General features: G+C 40.3%; 1 protein-coding gene across 2 annotated transcripts in view; it reads left to right on the forward strand.

Annotated features, from left to right (window-relative positions):
* Positions 1-14,168, forward strand: part of fam91a1 (family with sequence similarity 91 member A1) — a 28,433-nt gene that overhangs the window by 1,144 nt on the left and 13,121 nt on the right. Inside the window, exons 2-15 of one of the 2 annotated variants that reach the window (XM_085147746.1) lie at positions 234-318; positions 1,097-1,248; positions 2,627-2,684; positions 5,002-5,069; positions 5,690-5,803; positions 6,362-6,452; positions 6,906-6,968; positions 8,173-8,279; positions 8,420-8,458; positions 10,709-10,821; positions 11,117-11,226; positions 11,691-11,800; positions 12,210-12,296; positions 12,493-12,622. In XM_085147746.1, coding sequence (XP_085003872.1) covers positions 234-318; positions 1,097-1,248; positions 2,627-2,684; positions 5,002-5,069; positions 5,690-5,803; positions 6,362-6,452; positions 6,906-6,968; positions 8,173-8,279; positions 8,420-8,458; positions 10,709-10,821; positions 11,117-11,226; positions 11,691-11,800; positions 12,210-12,296; positions 12,493-12,622 — 1,327 coding nt within the window. Of the gene's footprint in view, positions 1-233; positions 319-1,096; positions 1,249-2,626; positions 2,685-5,001; positions 5,070-5,689; positions 5,804-6,361; positions 6,453-6,905; positions 6,969-8,172; positions 8,280-8,419; positions 8,459-10,708; positions 10,822-11,116; positions 11,227-11,687; positions 11,801-12,209; positions 12,297-12,492; positions 12,623-14,168 lie in introns of both variants that reach the window. The other variant, XM_085147745.1, reaches the window with a different exon arrangement.

Below are 14,168 nucleotides of genomic sequence, written 5' to 3' on the forward strand. Positions count from 1 at the left end.
TGCCTACCTCTTAGCCTGTGTCAAATTCAAATCCCTCATTGCATCTTTGCAGTTAATATGGTTTCACACGTTTCTCAACACATATGACATCACATCTAATAGCAGGAAATATTCCAGCATGGAAAAATATTTCACAGACAGTTGGAGAACAGGAGGTTTAAAAGAGGCCCTGTTTGGTTTCATTCCCTGACACATTAATGTGGTCTCACCCGGGCATTTTCCTTTCTCTGCAGAGTTTGGGGAACTCTCAGCGCGAGTATGAGAAGCAAGTGCTCCTGTACAGCATCCGCAACCAGCTGCGATTCCGCAATAACCTAGGTGAGCAATATTATCCCCCCTCACACACACAGCAGTGGTAAACATACAGGGTGAGCTACATGATGTTTGAGTGTTAGATTAAAAGACAGACAGCGGTTTGTGGCGGGATAAATATAACCCCACCAGAGAGTGCTTGATGATGGGCAAAAACTTTCTCACCTTGCAGAGAAACATACCCCAAAGCTATTTTATCATTGCAGTAAGACTTCTGATTTCATAAAAGTCTATGGGAAAACAGCACTACGCTTCATGGCTCTGTGACCTCAGTAAACACTTCTCTGATGGAACTGTAATCCCACTCTCTGCTTTCAAAGCAAATTCAGCAAAACACAAAGTTTATTTTGTAAATTATGGTGATAATTAGGAGGATAAACCAGGCCACGGCTATTGGATCCTGCTTGTCAGTTAGCGAGTGAGCATGCAGTGTCCTCTGGTTCCCATTTAGAACCAACTTTCACTCATTATGTCAGGTTTCAAAAAAAGTTACAGCAAAAACAGTAAGCACACGGGTTACAAATGGGACTTCACTCACCTGTGGGTGATGTCTTATTAGCTCTGTCCATGTTTTGTTCTGCTTTTGGTGTTGATCATAGGATTATCCTTCATATTTGTCCTGAAAAGGTAATATACAACTGAAAATCATACAGTGGCTAAACATGTGTATGTACCTGTATAATAAAGTGCATTATGTATTACATCGAATCACTTTAGTTGTGGTGTTGATGTAGAGAGATTGTTTCTGTATGTACACTCTGACTGCTGTTTGTTTTCTGAGCAGTGCGCCACGTGAGGAAGGATGAGCGCAAATATTATGAGGAGCTTCTGAAGTACAGCCGGGACCACCTGATGCTGTACCCCTACCACCTGTCTGACATCATGGTCAAAGGGCTACGAGTCACCCCGTTCTCGTATTACATAGGAATCATGGAGGTAAGCAACTCATGCTGCGTTGAAGAGTGCAATACCAGAGCATTAACTTTGCTCCCATTATCATAATCTCTGTGAACAGCCTCTTCACAACATCTGTCGTTCTGTCACTTCCCGTTGGTTTTAGAACAATGGGGCAGGTAAACCCAGAGGAACAGAGCAGACATACTTATTGTTCAACGGCAAAGGTTTTCTAATTGACTGGAAACATGCAGTCTCTGTTCATTTAAAATGAACAATGTCTTCAGTTTTTGGCATCCCTGGGAATGAGTGCAGGAACTGCAGGGACAAAACAAGGAATCCAAAAGACCAATACAAGTAGAGGAATCTGAGCTTTTCACAGCTCCCAGCTGTTTAGTTCAATGTGCTTTTGTTGCATGAATAGTACAAGTATACGGCATTGTTTGGTACACCTGAGTAGATGTGCTGGATTGTTATGGTCACCCTGCATAAAGGATAAATGGGTGTATTGTCACTGGCTAGAATGATTGTGTGTTGGTTCATTTTTAACCTAAAAGGTAAGATTAAGGACGTCATAAGACATTGTGTAGCTTTAGGGAAGAATATGCTATGTTTTTTATGTTCCCCAGATCTGGCATCAGTCAGGCACTAGGTGTCAGTCAGTGTCTAGTAAAGCCTCGTCTACCAGCTCAGGGCCATGCACAGGATTGATCCCAGGGCAAACACACCCGGGAAAAATCTTTGCTGTTTGCTCTGCAGTCAGTCTGAGCTTTGCCTGCATGACAGCTCACACTCACTGATAAAGCAGAGAGAGTCGGTCTGTCAGGGAGAAGGGTTCTCCTTGACTTTTGGCATTTTCATTTAGATTGCGAAGACTGAGCCCTTGTGTTCACGGGACTGTAGATGGAAAATAATGCATTTGTAATTTAATTACTTCAATTTTGTGGCTGACTACATAGTTGGTGTAATTCCTTTATACAGCCTGCTCTCAGATGTATTTCCATTACCACAACTCTGCGTGCAGATACTAACTGTCACATTCGATTGTTCCACATTTAGTGTACTTCCCATTTCATAGGACAGATGTGGCTAATGTTCTTTTACCTAACCTATAAATACACATAAAGGAACAGCATTTATTTTTCAGCTCACTGAGAGGGGGTTTCACCCACTTTCTGCTGCACGCTAAACCAAACTTGACTGAGCTTTAATTTTGACCACTAAATTGCCAAAGGCTATGTCATGTTCTGATAATCCGTCGTAAGCACTTAATGAAAACTTGGAGTCGAAATTAGCACGGCTGCTCAGATCTGCTAATCCTGTTATTAATCAGAGACAGGGGACATAGAAAGGGGAGAACAAAATTAGTTTAATTCTTCTTTTTTTCTCATTTCTCCTCTTTTTTTCTTTCCACCTCCAGGATATTATGAACAGTGAGAAGAGTTACGACTCCTTGCCCAACTTTACTGCAGCTGACTGTGAGTTATTTTTCTTCTCTTCTACGCTTTTAAAATGGCTTGACTGTCTCTGGCTCCCCAACTTTCCCAGTTCTTGTTAATTTTTTTTTCTTATTGATTGTTTATTTTTGTTATTGAATGGTTATTAAAGGATCCAGAGTTTAGGAAGATTAGGGGTGAGAACAAGAGTCAGGAGCTCACTGGAGAGGCCCTTCAAACCGCTTTACAGATCTTTTTTGGTTGCGTGGCTTTTCTGTGTTATTCTTGATGCCTATCACTTCCTTTGTACTCGTGTTACCTGTATCAAAACTGATCTCTCACTAATTTCTAAGATGATTGAAATAAAGTTATTCAGCAGCTATTTTGATATTAAGTTAGTCGTGTAAGTAATTTCTTCTGGCAAACATTCATTTGTTTCGGCATTTCAGCATGTCCTGATCCCCCCCCCCTTTTTATTAATTAAAAACTGAATACATTTTTATTTTCTGTCATTTTTCACACCAAGCAGAAATAATTGGCAGTTTATTTTACTTAATTTCTACTTCTTTTTTTCTATTTAGGGGAGACAGCTTGTGTAACACATCACATTTGAAAGATAAATTAAAGCAACGTGTCAAAAATGTTTCTCAGAAAATCTGGCTTTTGAAAAGCTGATGATAAAGATGAAGATTGGCACCCTGGCTTTTAGGCATGAGTAGCACATGTTGTTTGTCTCTGTACAGTTTTCTCGACTCATTATTCAAAGTGTTTTTAGTGTGTTTTGGTTCATGAATATTGGAGGTTTAAGGCTTCTTAGTAAAACTGCTGTTAATTCTCTCAAAGCCCAAACCCTGCTGTGGGTTTGTTGTTTTATTACAGGAATGCTTTTGTAACCCGCTTATTAAATTCAATAACAAACCTAAATAATTGCTTTGTGTTTCCATAACCAAACCAGAGCATTGCCATGGGTTTTAATTGGCTGGTGTAAATGCCATTTAATTATAATAAAAATTGCTTTTCCCCCTAAAAAATGGCCTCATTTGTGAGGACCCGCGTTTCTGGGAAATGACTGTGGAGCCTGATTAAAATTAGTTAAAAGTCACGTGCACTGGTTGACTTTTAGTTGTCAGCTGAAATGGGCTTTGGTGTTGACTAGTGAGTGGCTGAGTCCTGGCAGTGCAGGACCTTCATGCTGTGGAAGCAGAAGGCCGCCAGCAGGCAATCGTAGCCGTACTCGGAGGGGCCTCACTCCACTAATCTCTCTGGAGGAAGTCTGGAAGTGTGTCATGCAGAAGTGGGAGGATGGAGAGGCAGTGAGAGTGTGTGAGAGACAATTTTACGTGGGTGGATGTTTGTGTGTTGTGTCTGTGTCTTGGTGTAGCAGCAGGGTGCAAGTGTAGGATTCTGCGATCTTACTCGTTCCTGTTTGCGTTGGCACCTGTCCCTGCACGTTTTACTCTGCCCCCTGCAACCCAGCGCAGCACAGGGGAGGGGAGGGGACGAGGTGGGAGTTTTAGACAAATTTGAATATTTTAGTGTAACATGAAACTTTTTGCTACATGGCCCAGATTTCCTCAGATTCAGAAAAAATGTGTTCGTTTGATTAGAAATAAATATGCATGCACACGCTTACTCTTGTTATCTCTGTCTGCCGGTTGGGGGATGGATTGTGTGTGTGCCTGTGTGTGTGTGTGTGTGTGTCAGGCAATTGTATTGGAGAAGGTGTGTGGGACTTGTTTGGGATTTGTTTGGACTTGCACAAACTTTGAACAAACCTCATGAGGTTTTTTTTTTATTGAAATAACTTTTATTGAAAGAAGTTGGAAAAACACTAAAAAGGAACCGATTCTCAAACTTTCCTTCTTGACGAACTTCTTAGGTCAATCTGTAATTACAAGAAGCCAGACTGAATATTGCAGGATCATTGCAGCCAGGTTAGACTGGACAAAAGTACTGAGCCTCCTACACATTACACCGACAGGAGCTGCTCAGCCATGGAGATCCATGCCAGGAAGCTCCTGGTGCACGGTTATTGTGCTGATTTTAATGTCAGAGGAGGTTTGAAACTGCAGTTACTGATTCAGGAGAGCGTTGGTGACTTTTATGCACCATGTGCCTCTGCACTCTTGTTCCTAAAAACTTCCACGTTACAATAATACCACTTATAACACCTGTTAAATATTTAGGGGGGAATAAATTTCAGAAAGGGACTTGTTGCAAATCCAATAATAAAAGTACCACGTTTAAATTTAGTAAACTCTTTTGGGAAACTCATTCCTTCACAATCTTTGGTAAAGGCAGACTTGATTTTATACACCTGTGATAAGTTGACTGGCTCATGTTTCCAACCATCCCACAGGTCTAAGGCTACTTGGCATAGGGAGAAACCAGTACATCGACCTGATGAACCAGTGCAGGTCCTCCAAAGTAAGATGTCATTAATATGTATTTTAATGTGTTTTATTACACCTGTGCTTTTTTTAGTCTGTTTAAGCTGAATGAAGCCAGGTATACTTTGCAATCTAGGGCCCGACAGTGTACCATAGATGGTTAGTAAAGTCAGTACGGACTAGCAACTTGAATTAAAGTAAATTCTCCTTTTTGCTTTATTTACTTTGATTGCTCCAGACATGTCTAATCAATAAGCAGACTAAACAGTCACACATGGTTTGTAGTGACACATACTGGCTCTGTGAAATGAAATCAAATGAAGCCAGACCACAAGAAAAAGCTACAAGTTAAACAAAATCAAACTATAGGTGTAAAAATGGCCTGAAAATGAGTCATAAGAGTGGTACAGAATGTATTTAATGGGTGATGTTCAAATGCTTTTAAAACTCATATTCTTAATACTATCGTCTTCCAATCTGCAATTTAAAGTATAAAATCATCTTCACAGATGATCTTAACAATTTGTACATATGGGTGCAAGTGGATATTTCTTTAGTTTGTCCATCTTTGTAGTTAGAATATTAATATCTTTAACTTTTCTCATTTCACCTACTAATTGCTGAGCCCTCTTTAATAATCTTTGTCTCCACCTTTAGAAATTTTTCCGCAGGAAAACAGCACGGGACCTACTGCCGGCCAAACCAGTCGAGATCTCCGTGGAGCCGTGGTGGGTGGCACAGACAGGCTACATCACCGAGGATGACATAAGGGTGCGACAGAAATTTGACTCTTTTCTTCTTGATTTGTTTCAATTAAATAATGTACAATAAGACCCTGTCATTTTTTCATAGGAAGCTCAGTGTCAAAAATCACATATTTGCCTCAAGCTCTTTACAGCTGTACAGAATACATACAGCGATGTGGTTTAAGGTACAGACAGTCCAAAGAAACCTGGGTGAACATAGGTAGGGAGGATGAGAAAGCTTGGATCCTCATGTTGGAAGTTTAGCGTAATTCTGTCTGTTTAGATGTTTATTTGCCATAGGAAGGATAACATACACATGAAGAGAAGAAGGAACAACATGAAATGAGTGTAGTGAAGACGGTGAAGAATTACCGGTGTAATGTTTTTGTTTTCAACCTAAAAAATAAATGAGCAAATTCTTCTAACAATTCTTTTTTTCCACAAAAAAAATGAAGAAACAGAAATCAACACATAATATATAGATGGATTACCATGTGTGCTTTTTTTTAAAACCCTTTTTTGAAGCATATTTCTGTGGTACAGGTGTGTGTTAATGTCATCTGTTTACTGGATCTACTTGCAGATCTGTTCTCCCGCTGAGAAGAAAGCCATTGATAAGATGATAGATTCTGGTCCTCAGCTGGCAGGATCCATGGAGTACAACGTGGTCTTAAGTGAGCAAAATACTCAGTTCTATTTGCTCGTGCTCAACCATAAATTAGGTGGCAAATGTTTAAATCTTGTTAGTTGTTTATAGTAAGAACAGATTCAGTCTTACCTCAGTGTGTTGGACTGATTTTTGGAGGTGAAACACAGGGATGAAGGTTGTGTTATTGCAACTTAGACGTTAATTAGAGATCAGTTTGAGTGTGATGAACCTCTACACAGGAGTGCTGGTAGCTGAGTGGCAACAAATAGAATAAAATGCACTGAGACACTTTGCAATCTGAATATGTGTAGATATTCTGATGAGATTTTTATTGGGTTGACGTTTTTCCAGCATACTATTATTCTACTCTGATGAAGCAGTAACTGCACAGGTTCTGTCATAATATTAGTTTCCACATGGAAATAGCAACAGCAAATATACAAAGAGAGTATTTTATACTGTTTTTTCTCTGCTGTAGGCTTGTACAACCGGGGATTCATCTACTTAGATGTTCCCATATCTGATGATAGCTGCATCTCAGGTACGTGTGTGTGTGTGTTTAAACATCCCTATTCTATTTTATTTGGCTAAGAAAGTTTGCTGTCTAAATCTGAAATCACGTGTTATAAGAGTATTACAGACACAGTACTGTGCAAAAGTTTCAAGTTAACCTGAGTTTCTTTATGTTTTCCTTAAAGAAACCAGATTTTCTTATAATTTTTCAAGTGATTTTTAAGAAACAATTCTCAAGGCTCTCTGGCAAAAGTTTTTCTTTTGGACATTGGCAGCTTTTTTACTTATTTTTACTCCAGTCCTTGTAACTGACCATTTTCAGCAGAATGCATTTGTTTGTTAAGCCATTTAACACCTGATCTGTGAATCATTCAAGCACAAAAAAAGCATCTAACTCAAATATGTGTCTACACATACCAGGCTGCTGAGCGAAGAGCTAATTTTAAATTGTATCTTTTGTTATTTTGTTACTGTCGGCCTGTCCCAAAAACACTTCTTTCGTTCCCATTTCTATTGTCGAAAAATGAAAAATGTCAAACATGACACAGTTTGTGTGTTTTTGCACCAACAAGATGATTCCCAAACAACTATTAGCTGAAAACCTGGCATATCCCAGCACGAGACAAACAATATCTTCAAGCCATGTCTTCAAGAAATAGGAAAAATCCAGCAAAGACCTGACACAGGACCTGATAGATGGCATTTCAGTTGATAAATCTACTGCTCACTGAAGCCTCATCAGAAATGGTCTCAGTGGAAGGATAGCTGTCAAATAGGAGGAAAGGCTGAGGTTTGTCAAATTACACAAGAACTGGACTGAAAATCAGTGGCAACAGGTCTGTGATGCTCAAATCAGCGAGGGCTTAAAACACGGTGGAGGCTCTGTCGTGGTAAATTGATGGAATTATAAATCAGATTTTAATCCACCACGCAATTCCGTCTAGAAAACATCTGATTGACAAAAGCTTTATTTTTCAGTATGACAGTGTCAGTCAAGTAAATTCATAGCTGCATAGAAAAACACACATTGGGAAACACAATCAGGCATGGATTGGCCTTCCCAGAGCTCGGATCTCAACATTGTTGAAGCAGTGTGGGGTCAATGTGGGAAATGAGGAGGTCAGTCCACACGTTTGCACAGTACTGTAGTGTATTTAAAAAGAAGGGAACGGAAACAGTTCTGTGTTTGAAGAGTTGGTGAACAGTTGTTGGTTACTGTTTGTGTCTTTCAGTGCCCCCACTGGAAGGGTTTGTCATGAACCGGGTCCAGGGTGATTACTTTGAAACGCTTCTGTACAAAATCTTTGTGTCCATCGATGAGCAAACAAACGTAGCAGAGGTAGGCTTTAGAAATGTGTTTCATTATCCTCTGGCTGCTGCGATCATAGTAAGAGAGTGTGTGTGTCTGTTTATTGATCAACATTTCAACCAAACACTTTGTTTGTGTCTCCTGATCCTGCCTCCCTCTGCGCTTCCCAGCTGGCAAATGTGTTGGAGATCGACTTGGACTTAGTGAAGGTAGGCATCTGCTCATCATACTGTAACTGAAGTGCAGTTTTTCAGAAGAGAAATGGGGAAACGGTAGATCTGAGAAATATGTCTTTCAAAATTTTCACAGAAAAATGCAGAAGTGATTTTCTGCGCTTCCACTGTTGCTTTAGAAGAGATTTGTTAAACGTACTTCTCGCTTCTCTTTGTCTGCAAAGACACATGGCAGAGCAGCGTTTAGACTAAATGAAAGAAAGGGAGCAGCTTGTTTTGAAAAATATGTTTCAAAAAAATAGGAATTTGCTTTTCAAGGATGTGACGTTGTGAAATTTGGGTGATGGCATTTTGTCTGATAAGCAGCTATCACATCGGATTTGTGTTTTCTTGGCATTTCAGAGACTAACTCTGAGGGGGGGAAAAGCTTTGATAATATGTAGCCAAGTGAGGAGACATTTCAGCACAATTTGGCCGTTTCGGTTTGGATACACACTCACGCAGACGTGTATCTGAGTGCCACGATTAGATCCATCATGACCCATGACTCCACCAGAGGGGCTGAGCAGCATCATTCCTGTTGAATTGCTGCTCTAGTTTGACCCCCCCCCCCCCCTCCCCCAGTTTCCTATTCACTTTCTATCAGGCACGGACCTAAATTCTGCCACAGTGTTATGACCTTCTGTGTGGAGAGCTGCACTCCATCATCACTTGGTCCCATCTCATTGGTGCAACTGAAAAGCAGCACTTAGGAGAAGTGGTTGAAGGCAGCGATTTAAAGCGAGTCTCCAGCAGAAGGCCTGTAGCTTCTGAGATGATTGAGATGTCTGAGAGGTCTCCATTGTGCAGAAACTTTTCCCATCCTGACTTGAGTTTGAACTTTCCTCCTGTGCAATAATCACTTCATGGCCTAAGTCATTTGAAAGAAACTTCCTCCCAGGGCCTCTTTTGATATGATAAGAGGATGACTAGTTGACCTCAGCCTGCACCTCTCGGGTGTAAAGGTGTGAAAAGCAATCAAGCTCACTATGCTCATGTCTGAGTAAAAGAGTTAACAGCATGGCGAGTTGATGACTGTAGAAGTGGAGGAAATAATGAAAAGGCCAGACAGCTGTACAGTACAGCTGTACTACCTTTCTTTTTTCTTCAGTTTTTGAGACCAGTTGAGTCAGCAGCCAGTAATTGCTTTTTTTTCTCCCTAAGAGCATCATCCAAAAGACTATTCAGATTGCTTTTAGTCACTTGGAGACTCTCACAAGGCATCTCTGCTTACAGTATAATTTGACAATGTAATTTCAAATCCTCTTAAAGCCATTCAAACTGAGGGGGTTGGTTTTCTTGGGCTACACGTTTTTATGACATTTGTCCATCTTTGCACTGAAACGGTTGACTTTTTTTTTGACAATACAGTTGTTTTTTTCAGGAATTTTAATTTACTGTTTAGCTTAAAATGTTAAATAAGGTCTAAATTAAAATATCTTGCTAATAAACTCTTTAAAAGTTTGTAATTTGTATGGATATAACTGCCTGAATCTAGACAGCGTAGTTGTTGAGTTACACTTACTACTGCAGGGTGGATTTCTGTACTAGAAAAGAAAATTTAGTCAGAAAAATGTCAGCGGTAAAGCTAAGGGTGATGTCGTCATCAGAGATTGCACCATCACACATGCGGGAAGAAATGTTTCCCAGAAGAGAGAGATAAAAAAAAACAAATTTTCTGGTGACGGTCTCAAGACATTTTAGAGCAAAATCTGTAACCCACTTTTCTTCTTTTCTTACCTTATTATTGCATCTCTCTCTGTTGTATCACTATCACACTCAACAACCACTTCTTTAGATACACTTTCCCAGCACTTGGTTGGACTTCTTTTGCTTTCAGAACAGCCTTAATGGCAGTAAAGGGTCTTGCATGGTTAGCATCAATAATCAGATGTGTGGTGTTTAAATAATGCTTAGTGGGTCTAAAGCATCCAAAGTGAGAGACAAAGTCTCCCTTACACAATTACATCATCGCCACCAGCCTGAACCCTTACAAAGCAGGATGGATCCATGCTTTCATGTTGTTTACACCAAATTCTCACCCTACCATCTGAATGTTACAGCAGAAATCGAGGCTCATTAAACCAGGAAACGTTTTTCCATACATGCGTTACGTGTCTGCCATGTGACTGGGAGCAGTTAAACAGGTGTACCTAATAAAGTGGCTGATAAGTGTACATATGGTGTCAGATATGTTATTTGTGGGATCAAACATCATTTGCGTGTGCTTCTCCTGTGTTTTATCAGAACGCAGTGTCCATGTACTGTCGCCTCGGCTTCGCCGTGAAGAAAGGTCAGGTGTTCAGCTCAGACCAGCTCCACCCCACCTGGAAGAACGCCCCATCTGTTAACAGGCTCAAGTATGTGTTGTCATCGGTCAGTCAGCGAAACACCATCTGAAACCTCAGTGTAGTGCAATTTGTTGAAATACATTTTTACATTTACACAGTTGAGCGCACGAAAAACCAACATTTTAATTGAAGCTTCGAGCATTTGAGACTCCAGAAACCGCCACACACCAACGTTATTCTTATAAACATTCAATGCCATCAATGTTTAATGAGTTTTAATTTCCCCAGCTTTAGGACATGATGAACTACTAGGGTGTGGTGACAGTGTCCTTTATGTACTGTGTACTGTTATGTACTGTTGTAGGAGCACTATGGACCCCCAGAAGATGCTGCTGTCCTGGGAGCAGGGCAGTCCTGTAATGGAGGGAGGCTCCTCAGCCACAGATACAGACACCACTAGCCTGGAAGACCAAGGTCTGTATACACATGCACACACACACAGGCATATTCTGCAGTGTATGCAAATGCTGATGTGCGCACACGGAGCACTTTATGATTGCTACTTCAGAAGTTTGAAGCAGCAGTGTTAATTAATCCCTAAGAAAGCTCAGTCATGTTTCTGAAACTCATTCTCACATTAATAGGTGTTTCTCTAAAACATTCTCATATTTAAACTTTGTTTTACATGTTAAGGTGGCACTGTTAAATTTGCTTTAGTGGATATTGTCATATAAGTGACTGTTGATCAATCACATCTCCATGTAAATCAGGCCTGTTTGATAGAGAGAGGCTTTCGTTTTCATCTTCTAAATGCAGTTAATCATAAAAACACTAGTTTATTTCGTGAGTTTTAAAAGAATAACTCGCATGTAGCTGTGCTGTTAGACTTGCTGCAGTATGCATGAGTGGTACAGCATATTTTTATGTCTCTGTAGCAGACACAGGTAGCGTTAGCAGCCTGAGCATCCCAGCTGCACCCACCAAGAGGATCGCCTTCCTTTTTGACTCGACCCTTACAGCCTTCCTGATGATGGGCAACTTATCGCCGGTAAGTGAAAGAGTGTGGACGTGAAGGCTTTGCGTCAGTGGAAGTGGGGTAGGGTGGGGTAACAATCATAAGATAAAGACAGTGGCTGTGCTGTGATCTCTCAGAGGGAAAATATTCATCAATGCAGTGTTGCTCATGCATGTGAGTTCTGCTGCTCGCTGAATGGTGCAGAGGGATATTTGCCTCAGTCTGAACTATAATATGAATGTACTTTTTTTTTATTTTGGAAAAATAAAATCTCTGTGTCTAAATTTCTGAGTAGCAAAATCTGGAGCAATTAGGTACCTCAAACTATGTTTGTATCATTATCACTGCTGTTAGTCATATAAAAAACAAAAAACAAAACTTATCTTGTAAAAAATTGGATGTTTACTGTTGATCTAATCGTTTTCTGTTGTCATGCTATCAGAACCTGAAGAGTCATGCTGTGACCATGTTTGAAGTGGGCAAACTGTCGGATGAGACTCTCGACAGCTTCCTGGCTGAGCTGGAGAAGGTGAGACCAGAAATCAGAATTTCTTTCTCGTTTTCAGAAAATCTCTCATCAAAACCTTAGCTTGAATTGAGAGGATGCTAACTAGGTGCAACAAATACACATGTATGTACAGACATCAAACACTACATGCAGACATCTGAATACAGTCACACAAACTCTGAGTTGGAACTTCTCCACTCATTTCTGTTTCTCTCAGGTGGAGAGCACAGCAGAGGGCGAGGCTCAGCGTTACTTTGACCATGCTCTGACCCTGAAAAACACCATTCTCTTCTTGCGCTACAACAAAGAACTCACTCAGGACCAGGGACCTGATATTCCAAACATAGGTAATTATGCAGTTACACCGCCTTTATTTTCAAATGAGGACTTTGACGAGGACACGGGGTCTGTTACCAGTCACCCGTCCATCCCCAGTTTACAAGACTGGCTACCCGTCTTACAGTGTTGGTCAGATTTTTAGTAAAAATTGTATACAGTGATCATTCAATGGGTCTTCATCCAGAAGTGTGCTCAAAGGCAAGGTCACTTTTGTTATTTTAAGGACAATTACCTATGAACTGTGGTCGATTGTGAGCTAAATGAGTTACTATTTATAATATAGAGCAGGGCAATATGACCAAAAATATTTATAATGATATACATTTGAAAATTTGCGATAACGATATAACTGTCGATATAATTGACGCTAGACAAATTACTTTACAACTCCACAACTTTGTTAGTGCAAAAAACCCCATCAATGTATTTTCACTTAAACAAGCAGCTGTTTTTTATGTGCATTAAAGCTATATAAAAATTTTACCGTGCAAATGCAAATCCTTGCTGACACTTTAACCAAAAGGCATTTCCACTGGAAACTGGCCGACATATCCTCAGCATAACCATGTATAATTAGGGATGGGTATCGAAAACCGGTTCTTGTTGAGAACCGGTTCCCACTGTTTCAATTCCTTGGAATTGTTTGCCATTTTTGCAAACGATTCCCTTATCGATTCCAGTCGCCCGAATGACGTCACCACGTTGCGGAGCGTCATTTACCTGGCAGGAAACACGGCGCCTAAGCGGCTCAAACGCTCAAAAGTTTGATTATACTTTACGAGAACGGATGACAACAGGGCAACTTGCAATACTTGCAAAGTAGATATTTCATTTAAGGGAGGAAACACTACGAATATGCAAAAGCATTTGCTCACAAAACACACGATGACCTTAAATGAATGTCATGTTTTTAATTCCACTCCGGACTCGTGAATCTTCACCCAGCAGGAGCGGTAACGTTTGCACGTCCTCTCCCGTTAATGCAGCAGGTAATTAATCAACTAACAGTGCATATTATGTTAGCGCGATCTGCCTTATTACAAAACCTGCCATTACTGTGCATTTAGATGACCATGATGAGAGAGACAGACAGAGTCTGGCTCAGATGCTGGCAGTTCTCGCTGCAGTCTACCGTTAGCGTCTCCTTTCAGGCCAGGATAGACGAATGTCACCGAGCAGTGACTAAGTTTGTGGTAAAAGGCTTGTACCCATTTGCCACAGCAGATGCCTCAGATTTTCAGTAAGTGAATGTGTTTAATTGTAGGCAGGGACATTACTGGATATTCTTGTGTAATTGCTACTGAATAATTTATGTTATACTTTGTTATTGCTACAGAAGAATATTTATTTTATTATTTTACATTCACAATATTTTTTCCCCGGGGACCCTGTGACACCCCATTGAAGAGCCGTAGGCTGTGGATCTCTTAAGACCTCACTGTTGGGTTTGTAAGGCCATGTTACTCCTAAATTTCTATCTTGTTCAAAGAGAAGATATAAAACAAAGTTCTAAGCTAATCGACCTTAGTGTTCTCCTTTTTTAAAAACAAGAAT

This window comes from Neolamprologus multifasciatus, chromosome 22 (genome assembly GCF_963576455.1).
Source record: "Neolamprologus multifasciatus chromosome 22, fNeoMul1.2, whole genome shotgun sequence".
Lineage (NCBI taxonomy): Eukaryota > Metazoa > Chordata > Actinopteri > Cichliformes > Cichlidae > Neolamprologus > Neolamprologus multifasciatus.